The sequence below is a fragment of the Cebus imitator genome, unplaced genomic scaffold (assembly GCF_001604975.1).
Source record: "Cebus imitator isolate Cc_AM_T3 unplaced genomic scaffold, Cebus_imitator-1.0 Scaffold10, whole genome shotgun sequence".
NCBI classification, from domain to species: domain Eukaryota; kingdom Metazoa; phylum Chordata; class Mammalia; order Primates; family Cebidae; genus Cebus; species Cebus imitator.
The window spans coordinates 2933183-2948866 of record NW_016107325.1 but is presented as its reverse complement, the minus strand read 5'-3'; the positions used below and the strand labels follow the sequence as shown (position 1 = coordinate 2948866).

The window sequence follows — 15684 nt, the reverse complement described above, 5'->3', positions numbered from 1 at the left end:
AAAAAAAAAAAAGCAACACAAAATACTGGTTACACAGGTATTTAATACATACATATATAATGTATAAGTACTATATATGTATTGATATAAAAGTATACAAAATAAGTTGAAACATTACACACTAGTGGCTAGACATGGAGAAGAGAAAATGTGGGAGAGGGAACTTGAATTTTTTGTTTAATTTTTTTTATAAAAAATAAATTTTTAATAATTTTTAATTCTGGGATGTTAGCACTTAAATTTTTATTATTATCTGTACTTAAAATTTTTAACATTTCTCAAAATGAAGAAGACTTAAAACACAGATAAAGGGAACATAATAATAGTAATAAGAAAATACAGGATTTAAGAGCATTTCTGCTTTTTTGAGATGATAACTTTAATTACTAATTCCTATAAAATGGTGAAGGCAAATTTGTTCATGCCTCTTGAAATATTTTGTAAAACCTATTGAAATACTTTATTAATATGTACACATAATTTAAAAAACTAATGATGAAGAGTAAGGGCTAATAACATAATTCTTATTTTGATTCAATACTGTTGTTATTAATTATAGAATATGAACTAAAAAATTACAGAAAATATTTTAACTAAAATTGTTCTTTAAAAGATAATTAAACAATGGAATGGTATACATATTTTAAATGTATGAGCCTCTCAATTTTAAAAAGTGTTAAAAAAATTAATACAATTGAGACGCCTCCATATTAACCACAAATACTCAAATAGTCTTAATCTGAAACATTGATGCTATTAACCTGATCTTTTTGTGGTTCTTCCTAACCACATTATCCATTTAACATTTAAAATGCTCAGTCTAATATAATACAGGTAATATATTTTGGAATACTTATTCACTGTGACTAAAACATTTTGTAGTACAACATTCTAGGTTCAAAAAAGATTAAATTACATATTAAACGTATCTTGTTTAAAATCCAAATTCTACATGGTGACATTTTTAGCTTAAAACAGGTTAGCTTACTGCAATATTGGTTGAAATACCTTGGAATCACATGTCCTAGGGATGACTTAGTTATACTAATTTAACTCACATGTATAGAGAAACTTGTCATTTGAATGTGTATGTCCCAGGTGAAATTGGCTTGTGAGTGGAATGGCGATGAGATATCATAATTAAAAATGCCTTCTGGAAGAACTGTGGTTGAGCAAACTGCTCCTCCAGATAAACAACTTCTGTAGAGTTGCAGGTCAGCTTTTACTAATTTGGTATATTTCAGATGTGGAACTCTTTACTGTGTTTACAACAGGAGTTGCATCACAAAAATGCAATGTTACCAAATTTGCTCATAAGAGCATCAATTTAATACATATTCATCATAGAGATCCCGAGGGTTTCTGGTAATTATAATCAAATATTAAATAGTTTATTCTTCATTTAGTCTGAATTAGAAATGAAGTTAGGGAGCTTTAGAATATTTGACCATTAAGAGAGTCACTAGTGACCAAATACACTAGAAATTAAGACTAAATCATTACAGACAACTAACTCACCAATAAACAAACATTTACTAAAACAGGAAGCAAAGGAGAAAGGAGAGAAGGCAAGCCCACATGAGAGAGTGGGAGGATGGGTGGACAGGCCAAGGGCAATCTCCCTTTGATTCCGCCTCCCCCAACTTAAGAATGCGTAGAGCAAAACTCTTGATACTTTTTCTTCTCTTAAACTCAATACGCAGCAGCACTATTCACAATAGCCAAAGAGTGGAAACGACCCAAATGTACAACTGATGAATAATAAACAAAATGTGGCATATCTACATGATGAAATATTATTTGGAAATAAAAAAGATCAAGTACTAATACATGCTACAACATGGGGGAACCTTGAAAATTTCATGCAAAGCGAAAGATGCTGGAAACAAAGGACCACATATTGTAATAACATCATTTATTAGAAATGTTGAGAATAGGCAAATCCGTAGATGCACATAGGAGATTAGTGTGGGTTTCATGAGTTGAGGAAAAGGAAAAAAGGGGGAGGATGGAGGAGGTTTTTTTTTTTTTTTTTTTTTTTAATGATAAAAATGTGTTTAAGTAGTGATGGTTACACATCTCTGAATATACTTAAAAACACTGAATTGTACACTTCGAAAGTATGTGCCATATTTTATGGCATGTGAAATCAATAAAATAATTATTTTATAAAAAAGCACTTTCAGTCAGGTTTTACCTGGTGAGAGCACTGAAGGTCAAAGGGACAGAACTTTCTCAAACATCCTCCTGAAGTGGTAAATTAAATAAGTAATAAATTGTCAAAGTACAAACATTCAATCTATTCAAAGATCCTTCATTTTTTAAAGAATACGTTATTTGAAGAGATTTATTTCTCAAGGACTTAGAAATATTCACTGAAGAAAAGATTTGAACCATAAAAAGGCCTTTTATGCTAATGTCAGCTCTAAAACATTTTTAGGCTTTTTAGTAATATCAACTGAAACCCGATGGGCATCAGCAGATGAACCAATCAAGTGTAAAAAATAAAAAATCTGAATGGCAGTGGGGAATCAAATCTTTTCATTAAAAAAATAGCAGTTCTTTTCTGAAGTGGTGGTAAGAACACTATTTGTCAAGACTGCATGACTTTTTCGAAATCATAAAGAATTCTGTTTTAGCAGGGCTTTAAGCTAACTGAAAAAGGACAGATAATCTTAAGAAGACTATGAAGTCCTTTAATTTCAACATTGCCACCCATTTTCCTAATACCAGCAGCAGCTAGCCAAAGAATGAACAATGTGAAGGGACCAACTGCTTCTAAACAAGATAATCAAATTTCAAAATCGTGTGCAGAAAGCAAAAATGAAAATTTAAACTGTGCTTTACTTCCAAAAGTTGCCATTAATATTTTCTACAATTATTAAAAGACTCAATTTGTAAATATGTAGTTTTTACTTCAATATAAATAGAAACTTAGGGCTTTGTTTTAGTAAGGAGACAAACTGTGATTTGGAAAATCGAATATCTGGAACCAATTTATGACCTACAAAGAAATAAACTTCCTCTTTCACCATTTACAACTTATCTAGAAGTAAATAAGAAACAAAGAGTAGATAATCAGGATGAGTTTCTGGGAAACGATAACATTCCAAGTCTGTTATCGAGAATAGTTTTGAAATTCTTTATTATAAAATTTCAGAGACAGTTTCTAGAATTCTAAGATGATCATATTTCATTTATGAAATCTTCAATTCTAACTATATACTTTTAATACTTCTAGTTTTTATTTTTTTAATTTTTTGTAGAGACAGGGTCTTACTATGCTGGCCAGGCTAGTTTCAAACTCCTGGCCTCAAGTGATCCTCCTGCTTTGGCCTCCCAAAGTGCTAGAACTATAGGCATGAACCACTATGCCTGGCCTATCCTTCCAGTCTTGTTACAAACAAGCTGAACCATGAGTGTAATTGTTCTGCTTGTGTGAAATGTGAACACAGGTCATACAATGTACACCTGAACACTGAATTCATCTTGCAGTATTTCTCCCAGCTGAGTCTTCCACTAGTGTGCACTTGCCATGGGAAGCCTGCACTGGTCTGCTAAGTTAGCTTCCCTAGGCCATAAGCTATTCACGCCTTGAGAATTCCACTGGCATGGAGAAACCATTAAAAGTTGTTTAAAGATCTGGCGTATGTGCTTGGCTGAGGAGCCAATGGGGCAAAGCTACCACATGTAGGATTATAACTGAACTCCTCTAAGTCAGAATCTTGGCCTGGTGGAACCATACGGGAGTGCCATGGGCCCTCGGTTAGCCTCAAATTGCTGGTCCCCTGCTGTCCCCACCAGCAGGCCCCCGGTGCAGAGAGCCCCTCATCCTGGGAAACAAAGTGTGGCTGGAAAGGCGGCTGCCTCCTTGCCCATCACACAACGCATGTTGGGAACCTGGTACTAACCCATTCATAGATGGCCTGTTTCTGGGTCAGGTTTCGCATGTAGCAGAGCAGCTCCCAAGCTGTGATCTATTGAAAGTCAGCCCTCAACACAAGGGTTTGTTAAAAAAAAACAACAACCCAAAAAACAGAACATATAAAAATATAAGAAACAAGCAAAAAAAAAAAAAAATCAAAAAATGTTTAAAGAATACCCTGGCATATCAAAATAGGACTTTAGAAACAAGATAAAAAGTCACCTGTGGGGAGTTACCTCAGACTTAAATTAAAAAACGTTTTTTTGAAGAGAAAGAAATATAGCAAACTTTTAAAAGTGGTTGCCTCTTTATGGGGGGGAAGGGTTCATGAAAATGCTCTCTATGTCAATTGCGGTGGTGGTGGTTGTCACACAACTACATCCCAAAAGTGCTAGTAAAGGATTGTAAAACTATGTTACCAAGGGTTGAATTTCATGGTAAGTCACACTTCAATAAAGTTGACTTAAAATGTATAGCAGTTATCTCTAAATGGTAGAATCATGAATTTTTCTCTTTATGCTTTTCTGAACTTTACAATTTGTCTAAAATGAACATCATTTAACTCCACAATCAATAAAATACAGAGTAAGAATATGGTCTTGTCTACACCCGTGCCTGCTTCAGTGTCCTTGGAGTATAGGTATAAGGGGAAGTCCTAGGGGGAGTAGATGGGTGCAGAATCCAAGTGGGCCCTGCAGTGTGGGCTACTGGACCCTTTTACTCTCACTTTATCCAGTGAAATCTCAACCCAACTAATGTGAGAATGATATCCCATCCATGACATTGCAGGGAATAAACGAACAAGTCCCGTGCTTATCAAAATTTGGATTTGAAGGATGTTGCCTATGGAGACATGAGATTTAAAGGACATATTTCCATCTGAGGATTCTGTGCTGTGAGATTTCCTGAGATGAGCTGTACAGACCCCAGCATCCTCTGGGAGCCATTTCTGTTGCTAAGATGTGTACACTATGCACCTGCACAATGACAGGCAACACAGGCCATCTCACATCTCAGCACTTGTTGCCATCCATGCCTCTAAACGTCTCTGCAGACAGAAATAGCCATGGCAGGCTGACTGCTTAGTGGACCTAAAACTATCCATCTACATATGCTAACTATTATCCTGGAGCCAAGCTGTAGTGTCAGAAGTGGCCCCCTGGAGAATTACTTTTAGTTAAGGTGCTATTCCATCCATTTATATTCAATTTAACAATGGAAGAAACAGCCCTATGAGCTTGTTTTTGTAATTTACTGGAAAGAGACCACTGAGGACACTGCCTGCCTCATCATACAGTGGTACATTAATGCGGACACATGGGAGAAACTACTTAAGCTTCAGTCCCAGGAACGATGGATCCTCCTGGGAAGCCTAGTTTGTTTTTCTCTTACAGACATGTGAATTGTGGAATTCATTAGTGTTTCTGTCTTTAGCATGGCTAACAGATCACTCAGAGCGAACATGGCATGGAATGTTGCAAGATACATTTTGTGTACTATCTTAACCTTGGCTTCATCTGATTTTTCTATATTTTATCTTCTTTTCACTCTAATTTCCTAACTTCATTTTTAGTTTTTGTAATTTGAAAGGTCTTTCAAATTACTTTTAGATGAAATATTAAATGCATAAGTAACTACAGCATACTCAGAACAAATGCAGAAAAGCTTTTTCTTCCCTATTAACTGATTCCTTTCAATGAGGTGAAATATAACTATACTTAATATAAATGCAGATAAGCCATAACTTCTTTATCAATTCATTCCAAAACCAAACTTCAATGAAGTGAAATACTAAATAACAGATAATATTACCTGCATAGATAACCTTAGTGTACTTGGTACAAATGAAGAAAGGCTAAAACTACTCTGTTAAATGAGGCCATAACCCACTTTCAGGGCTTTTCAAGATTGCAGGGATTATTTCTGGTCTGATATATAATCTCTTCAAACAAACTTCATCAATTCTAGATTAAAGTTCACTATAAGTATGTTGATAGTGCTAATTTTATTAGATTTTTTTTAAAAGTAAGTAAAACCAATGGAAAAGCCATCAGAAGTGAGATTTTTACCTTGTCTGGAAGACTACTACTTCCAAAGAGTCATGAATAGAAAAACTAGAGAATTTTATCTTTAGATTTTTAAAACGTTCTCAAAAAGGCATACTACAAATAAACTGCCAATGATTATTATGCAGTTCACATTTTAGGAGACTTCCTGGTAGGTACAAAAATATGCAGAGGACTAGTTTCTACCTAGAAAATGGAAATGTCCTCTGGCATGGCTAAAAGTGAATCTTTGATCCTACAAGTGTAAGGGAACCGAACTGCTCACTATTAGAGCCACTCATTCAGGGAAGAGGATTCCACAGCTGATCTACCACAAGATAAGCATCATGAAACAGTATTAAACAGGACCTCGTGCCACGGCTGCATCCTTCTTCACAGGGTGAGGCCAACCATAGCAAAAGCTTTGGAGAGGTGAAAAGGTAAATAAAAACAAATGCTTTCCATTTTCCTTTGAGTCATTAGTGTCATCTCTGGATGAGGAAAAGAAATCTTACAGATCACCTTACCAACTCTGCCACAGGAGCCAAATCCAACACTGTGAAAGGTAACTAGTGATCAAATCCCCCATTTTGCTGATTAAACTCATTTCATGCAAGAACAAACTGAATCAAACAGAAGCTTAAAGGCCAAAAGAAGCAATTCCACTTTTAATTGGTATTTTTTAGCAAACTGGAAATGGCAGACAGGAAAGGGGGCGTGGGTCTGAGAGCTAATTTCTGTTCTTCCCTATTCCTTAGATTCTGGTCCTGAGACTGACAATTGGCAGGCACTGCAGATGCGGATCTCTCAAGTGACACAATAAAAAACTTTAGCTCCCCTTTCTAACAGGCCCGTTTCTAACAGAGCTCCTTGCTCTGATGGTCACAGAGCAGGGAAACTGTGCCAATAGTCTTCTTAAGGCCTGTTGAAAAGTACCCTGAAAGTGTGAAGAGGGAAGATATGAGATGGGGATATGGAAACCCAACAATACCAAGTGGATAACCTAATGGCAAAGCACCTTTACTTGATGTGCCTAAAGCATCCTGGACTTAAGGTTCATTATCCATTCAATGATCATCTGGCTGGGTGCCCACTCGCTGAGTGCCAGGCACTGTGCCAGGGCTGTGGGGATGGAATGGGCCTTACTACCTGTTGAGCAGCTAACACACGCACAGGGAAACAGTGATAGGAATTCAGATGAGGGAGGTGACTTTTCCTGAGAAACTTGAGAAAGGCTGTAAAGAAGCATAAGCATTTAGTTGGGACATCAAGAATATATGGGAATTGAACATGAGAAGAAAGTAGGGCGATCCAAGTGGATCAATTACCATCCCAACCACAGCTCCGAGATCACTGAATGAAGAAATCCACCTTACTCATAGCCCTTAAAATTTCATAATAGATTCCTACCTGGCTGTCTGGCCTCTTTATTCTGTTTTACACACAGTATGCTCAAGAAAGAAAAACTGCTTCCAATAACCATCACCACCAATAATAACAACTTTCAGCAGGTCTCCTTTAAAGATCTAATAAAGTTCTTCACAATTAAATGTCAGCTTCACCTTTTCAATTTCACAAGCCAGTAGGTTCTTTTAGGACATCTCCTAGACACTGAGCCCCTTAGTGGTCCTGGGCAGCTGTAATGTGGGATCATGTATGCCTTTGTGCACATTTTCCTCCTTTCCCTGGTCAACCTCACTCCCATTTCTGCATGACCCATTCATTCACCTGACCGTCACTGGTGGAGCCACAGTCACATGCCAGGCACAGTGACAGGCACTGAGAACCAGACAGGAACCACAAAAGAAATCACTGACAGAAACTACTGCTCACAGTATGTATTTTACTTACACATTTTTAACAAACATATGGAATGAGCCAGCAGAATGATATAGCCTTAACATTGTAAGTCCAGAACATAATCTAATAGCCATGCATAGACCAACCACTCCCTCACTGAACAGTTGTTAACATTTTGTTATATTTGCTCCAGATGGCTCTTGAAAAAAATGCTACAGATTTGGGGAAAGCCTAATTCCTAGTATTGTCCTCTTTCTTCCTTTCTGGTGGTTCCACTATCTTAAATTGGTGTCATTCAAAAATATTTTTTACTTTTACTCCACATGCATAAACTGGCAAACAATACCAAATATTGTTTAATTATTATACAGTATTGCTATATATATTTTTAAAACTGCTAATACATTATATCCACCTATAGCTTTTCTTCTGCAACTTATAGCTTTCCATGTCTGTTTTGCAAACATGTCCATGTTTATACATGTAGATCTTGTTATTTCATTTTAACTGCTTTAGAGTGTACCTTTTAACAGTTTATTTTCCATATCCATCCTGATTAATGTATGTTCTTTGTAATTTTTTACTTTTGCAAATGAGTATCCTTTGTATCTATTTTACTGTGCATACCTGTCAGACTTCCTCCAATGGTATTGCAGTTCTTGAAGTGTAAAATCTCACTCTTTTGTCCACTGATTCTCTCACTCATGGTCAAGTTTTATTTTATGACATGTATTTTAAGGCAATTTTTTAGTTTTACAAAATCAGAACTCATTCGAAAATACATGATGAACAAAGCACACTGTGAAACTGTCCTTCCTATCCTCTTCAATACATCTCTTCTTATTTCTGTGCTACACTCAGGTGCTCACACCTGGATTTCTTAGCTCTAGTGAAGGTATTTGTGTGTGTGGATGGTTGCTTAAATTGATGTTTCCATGATAGGATGGGCACTGACAAGTCCTATTCAGTCATCCTACTGACGTCACTCATAAATCTGTGTTTTACACTATCTCACTGTGAGCTCATCTTTAGTGGTGCCATTTTCTCAGCTGGGGACTCCTAAGCACTGTGGATAGTTACATTTGGGCTAAAAACCCACATATGGTAGAAGCCTGGCATTTGCTAGTGGCAGAGTCCTTCAAGGACATGGCTTAGTGTAGTGATCTTAAGTTCAAACATACCATCCTTGAGCACACACAAGGCTTCATTCTTTGGCTCCTATATGGGTATTAAACCCACCTCTGGTGTTTACTTTGAGGTTTGACAACTGTTCTCACATCTCCTACAGAGGTAGCTCAAGCTTCTGGCTCTGGTTTTCAGTGCTCTTTCTAGTTTCAATATCTGGAGATTTTCCCTCCTTTCCCACCATTTCCTCTAGATATTGGTCTTTATTATAGATATACCAAGTATATCTAGAAGTTTATCAAGAGAATTTCTATTTTAATTTAATTAGCTATATTGCCAGAATAAGAAGTCCAAACTAAATTATTTAAAATGTTGATTTACCTTTCTATTAAAATATAATTCTGTTTAGAAAAACAAAACAAGTTGGTTCATACATTTTAGAAATATATAATACCATACTATTGAGTTTGTGAATTGCTATTTTTGGTGTTAAAATACAGATAATTTCTAAAAAAAATTATAGAGAATTAAAGCTAATTTTTGTTTTCAGTTTTAACTTCCTTAATAAGTTATTTTATTGGGTACTGCAAAGTCTGAGTTAGAAATTTCTAATTTATAATTTTACACCTTGCTTATAATTCCCTTCCTATTAAAAACCTTCCTGGATATTTATAAAATAATTACATAATCTTATATTTGTTTCATAAAGGTTTTGTTGACCTTTATTTATATGCTTTATGCCTTACTAAACATATCAATATATACAACTGTTAAGAGTCAGAGATGAAAAATTAATATGGCTACAACTTACCAGCCCAATAGTTTAAAGTTCATACCAACAATCAGCTAGAAACAACAGACAGCATTCTATTCACTAAGAAGTTTTTTTGCCCATGAATAATACAAGATACTGAAGAGTAGAACAATTATGAGGCTAGAAATAACTGAGAGAAAAGTTATTGCAGGCATGTCTACCTAAGTGTAAGCAGATCAAACTTAAAACTGCAAGCAATGAAAGCATTTTATAGTAGGTTTTATAGAAATAAGTAATTATTAAGAAAATCTACAGGTAGGATGAGCAGTGATTTAACTATTTGGAACATGTAGTAATTTTTACAGGAATGATGCTTTTAAATAGCATAAGAGATATTTAAACAAAAAATAACAATCATGATTATGTTTTATACTAATGCACTCTTTTGTATTTACTAAATGTGAGTACAGTAAATTATTCCATATAGTAATTAGTTCACATGAATTCACAGAGTTCTAGAAAAACCCAAAGTAAACTGAAGGCATTTTAAAAAGTTAATGCAATCTTATCATTTAGAAATATTTCTTAGTTAAAAAAAAAAATCAATACCAGGTGTTCAAAGCACCAGCCAATTAGCTTTACCAAATGATTAGCAATTAATCACGACAACATCCATTAACTGGGTGCACAAATGAGGAATCTGAAGGCAGCACAATAGCTTTTGCTACAAAAGCTTGCCAATGCTATAGAAAACATTTCAAGCACAGGACTGAGGGATAGTCAACACTGAAAGAGGCTTCTCAAAATTAGAATACACGGACATTTTTGGTGTCAAATTCTGGAAGGCAAGTTAACAATAACGATACTAACGGAATCATTTGCTGCATACAGAACAACCTAATAAGGCATGTAACTTGAGTGTGCATAAAGATGGAGCCATTGGCCCTGTACCTGGTGCTGGCGATGCTTGGTGATTCTGCTCCAAGCCTACATCTTTCTAGCTGACTGGCAACAATCTGCCTTTCCACTTCCAGTTCTCGGGTGAGTCGTTGAAACTGAAGCTCCTGTGATTCAAGGAAATAAAAGGCATATAAGGCGCTGAGGTTTGCTGCTCAGGCAGATATATAAATTAATGTACGTCACAGGAAACACAGGAACGTACCCCCATAACATAAAGCTATGGTGTGGCTTTGTGAAAGGCAATTTTTGTATGAAATAAATGACCTATTGATTCCTAGCTTTTTCAAATCTAAAGGGAATAGAATATCAGGCTTTGTTTGGAATAGAAAACATGTAGATCTTTATTTGCCTTTTCTCATTTTGGTTCTAACTGAGGTCTTTAAACAGTACTTCTACTATAGTAACTTATTAAAGTTTAGGCTTCCAGAGACCTTACTTTATGTATCTATATCAGAGGCACAGCAAACAATTTAAGTTATTTATTCCCAATGGCTAGTTTTTCTATTTCTCATACTACATGTCAGCATAGTTTAAAAATATATAAATCCCCATGATCAGAATCGCTTTACCATGTTTGATATATAGTCTTTTAAGAAACAAAGATTCCAATGCTACAGAAAGTCTTGCCATATTGATCTATGATATAACCAACAACAATGTGCTGTGTCCAAAACCAATCCTGTGCAACCGTGCAAAGGGAAAGAAGGAACACAAGAAATGAAAAAGACTAAGCCATAACATGGAATTTAAAATATATTTAAAAGCTGGAAGATTGTCTACAATCTACGTTGCAGAATGAAGGCAAACAAGTTCTATGAAAGGAGAAGATGTTTTCACTTTATTTGTATTTCTCTCATTGTTAGCTTGATGGGATCTTAATACATAGAAAACATGTCATGTTATAAAAGATCTAAAGATCAAATATATTCCAAAGGTTTTAAGCCACAAATAGCATCTCAAGCTCCCCTGTGCCATATTATCTCCTTACAAGTCCACTCAAAGCAAATGCTGAACTGTAAGTAGTTTAATGTGATGCCTGCTAGTTCAAAATACCAGACATATGAGTAATAAATGTAGAAACTAACAAGAAATAAAATGACCTAAAATATTATGACTATATGTATATATTTGTTTGCCATCAAAAATTTTTAAAGTATATGAACTCCTTGTGAAATCAGGCAAACATGCAATTGCTTGGCAGCACTGGCTCTGCAAATTGTACAGATATTCTTAGAATAATTTTTAAGAAACAGTCCCTAAACTCCTTACCACTTTCTGATGTTGAGAGTCCTTTTCTAATGATCCCAATTGGTGTGGGCGTATTAGACAGGGCCTAGATGAATAATAGCTGGCTCAATAATGCTGTACAGTATGACCAGAATAGGTAAGTGGGACAATGCCTGCCTCTGCCTAACAATTCTTAGGCTCTTAATAAATGTTCAGTAACAAAAGACCAGATAGACATAAATTGTTCAGCAGTCAGTACCAGGCTAAGATAACCAATTTGAAAATACTATTATGCTTACCTCACACTTATTCTTTCTTTGCTCTTAAATAGCAAAATTTTTTGTGTGTGATAGACTTCCATTCGTTCGTTTCTTTTACTCACGTGTTATTATATGCATCTTTTCCCATAACACTGCCTGCTTGTATCAAGCTGGGCCAGGAAAGGACTATTCAGGAATCCCCAAGTATTCCCCAAGCCATCGTATTACCTTTGTCCTCTGAGTTCAGTGGCTACTAGGGATTGAGGGCTAGAGTACTATCCTCATTCTGGCATGACCAAAAGTTACCACATCAGGTCTAGTATGGTATGAAAATATATTTCAAATAAGAACATAGAAAAAAATTCCATTCATAGAAAAAAATTCCACTGTACAGGAAATTTTTACCATGTTTGTGGCTGCCTATGACCTTTTAAACAACCTTTTGAGGAAATGGTTGGGAAAGTTACTGCTTGAAGGCAGAAGTTGGAATTTCCCATAATTTCTTCCCTCAAAAGCAGAGACAGGTAACTTTGGCTCTGCCAAGAAGGTGCACCCATGCCAGACTGTGATGCAGGTGCTGACACTGAGACTCTGACTCTAGCAAACAGGACACTCATTTTCCCTCTCTACTGCCTTCTTGCTGAACTTCCTGCATTAGGTCTCAAGGTCAAGTTTCTGACATGGAAACAACCTCCTGTGTTTGATGGCTGCTGTAACAAGTTTCTTTACCTGATCAACTTTGTGGCACGAATTTGGATACCATTCCTGGGATCTAGATCTCAAGTCTTATTCTCCAGTACTTGTAACAAATGTGGGAATTCACTAATAATCACTTAATGAATTCCTTTTCTGCTTAATTAGCCATGTTAGTTTCTGTATCTTATAAATGGAAACTTTGATAGACATACCTATAGAAACAATTTACAGCTGTTGAGTTGCTAGGAAAGCCTGTGTAGCATGATGTAGCTACGCTTTTTATTTAAAAGTAGGGTCATTCCTTTAACATTCTTATGGATTGAGTTAAGTCCATATGATATCCCAACTGGATGCAGAACCCGTGCTATTGAACATCACTGACTACTGTTACCAAAACCATTCTACCTATTATGTGCCCACAACTTCTCACAAATAGGACTTCATTAAAGTGCCAAAAGCAGAATATCAAGAAGCTACAAAGCACGGAATTTGTAAATGTTACCTGTGAATGTTTACAAACAAAAAAATATGCTTTCTTGCATAATTATTACTATCACCCCTACCAAACACACACGTGATTGACACCAAGATGTAAGAGTGGGATATCACATTTCACAATTCAGTCTCTACTGGCTTCTTTGACTGACTGATGAGGAAGAGAGTATTATGCAGTCATATAAAAACACATCTAAAAATTTCCAAAATAACACTCATTAAGATGATAATGCAGAGACATCATCTATGAAGTTAAATTCTTATATTTTATCCTCTAAACAAAAAATGTGAAGACTGGTTCTTAAATCAGTATCCCAAACTTGGAATCTAAATGATAGGGGGAACTCATATTTGTTGTTTTGTGAGCAGAAAAAAGCTAACATTAAAAGCACTTGCCAGTGATTTAATGTATGAAAATTTCCTTGTAGAGCATGGCAAACAAAACCACACATGACTTTAGAAAGTCAAGGCTACTAATATGCTATAAAAATGAATCTGTTCACATGTGTTACAACAAAGCTTTTCTTTATATTTATTTCGTCCCTTTCAAGTAAGTATACTGATAAATATTGAGAGAGAGAGTTAAGGGAATAGATGAAAATAAAGCTGCACTTTCAGTTGAGCCATACTTGGTAGACAGAGCTACACTGCCCGAGGAAGCCCAGGGAAGAGCTGGCTGCCCCATCTGCCAGCAGGTCTGTGGTCATCAGCTCCTTCAGGGGTGTCCCAGCTGCAGAGAACCCCCTTACCCATGGGCACGCCCTCTGAGAAGCTTGCATTCAGGCAGTGATTGAGGTAAGAATATAAAGACCAGGCCCAGATTTGCTCCTTTTGGCCTTGGCCAAAGATCTGCCAGCCTGATTTGGAATTCTCCCTTGCCTAATTCTGCGTTCCCGTCCCCTCTTCTCCACAGGTGTTGATCCCTAACAAATACTCCACATGCAAAACTCTATGTCAATGAGAATCCAACTTGAAACGGTCTTTTTATTGTATCATATAAATTTCTATGATAGATTTCTGTCTCCAAGTTTAAAAATATTGTAAGACACTTCAAAAATACAGAAAAATTCTAGACAATAACACAATGAACTGTAAATCTGACCCAGCTATAGAAAATATTTTGCTACATTGATTTCAGATGTTTTGAAAAGTAAAATATTACAATTTTATTTTAAAATACAATCAAATCCCTTGGTTTCTTTCCTAGACTCTATTCTCTTTTCTTCCCACCCTAGAAGGAATCATTACCCTAAATTTGATGCTTACTATTCACATGAGTATTTTATATTACTACTACATATTTACAGAGCTATAAATGGCAAATGAAATAGTAGCATTGTTTTGTATGTCCACATAATTTATGCAAATGGTACACTGTACAGTTTTTGCAGACTGCTTTTAGTGCAATATGACTTTGAGATTTATTAATATCAATACATGTAGATCTAGCTAATCGGTTTTCACTGCTCAATAGTATTCCATTGCTATCACATAATGTCTTTATACGTTCTCATCATGAACTCTGGGTTGTTTCCAATTTTATGTAATTACAAACACTCTTTAAATAAGATTTCTTGTATAAACCATCTTGTGCACATGAAACATGCTTCTCCAAAGCTAAGCTAAGAGACCTAGAAGTGGAACTGCTTGGTCAAAAGGTACACACATCTTCAGTTTTGCTTGGTAATGATTATCAGGTTACTTTTCAAAATAGTTGTAGTAATTTATATTCCAGTCAGCAATATTTTGAGAGTTTCAGTGTCTCCACATTCTCACCAATGTCAGTTTATATTTTGGGCCTTGAATTCCTCTTTTCTTTGGTAGTCTGATAGGCATAGAATGGTATTTTGCTTGCGCTTTATTTTGTATTTCCCTGGTATCTAACACCTTTTCCTATGTTTGCTGAACATTTAAGTTTTTAAATCTCATAGGTATCATACCTCTCAGAGGAAAACGTCTTCCTCCTGCCAGTACCCAGGCCTGTCCTCTTCTGTGGGACAGATTTCTTATCAGCTTTAGCCAATGTTGTAGTTTTGAGAAGTTCCAACTTTGGGCAAGGGATCTAATTTGAACCCTTACCTTAGACTGTCCTCAAATGCCTGTGGCATGGAGCTGTCAAATGGCATGCTCAAGGTCACCCAGGCCTTGCCAGATACCTTCAGGGTGAAAGCCAAGTTTACTGCTTAGGATTCTCATTTGCATTTTGGTTTCGGTTTTTGTGAATTCTTTCTTTTCTTTCTAGCTTAGCCTTGCTTTTAAAAAGACAATTTAAAAATTTTATTTAGTGTGTTTAGTTTCTTTCAGGGGAAAGACTGATTAGAATATTGAATCTGCAATGTACCTCTTTAATATTTTCTCTTAATTTCTTTGAGCTGTAGTCAGGGAGAATCTCTCAGC

At 35.8% G+C, this 15684-nt stretch overlaps 1 protein-coding gene across 14 annotated transcripts in view; it reads right to left on the bottom strand.

The window, feature by feature from the left end:
* The window catches only part of PKP4 (plakophilin 4), a 227969-nt gene that overhangs the window by 93939 nt on the left and 118346 nt on the right, over positions 1 to 15684 (bottom strand). For 13 of the 14 annotated variants that reach the window (XM_017547370.2, XM_017547424.2, XM_017547444.1 and 10 more), the window contains exon 3: positions 10601 to 10713. The exons of the other annotated variant lie outside the window; for it this stretch is intronic. In XM_017547370.2, the coding sequence (XP_017402859.1) occupies positions 10601 to 10713 (113 nt within the window). The remainder of the gene's footprint in view (positions 1 to 10600; positions 10714 to 15684) is intronic. 14 annotated transcript variants of the gene reach the window in all.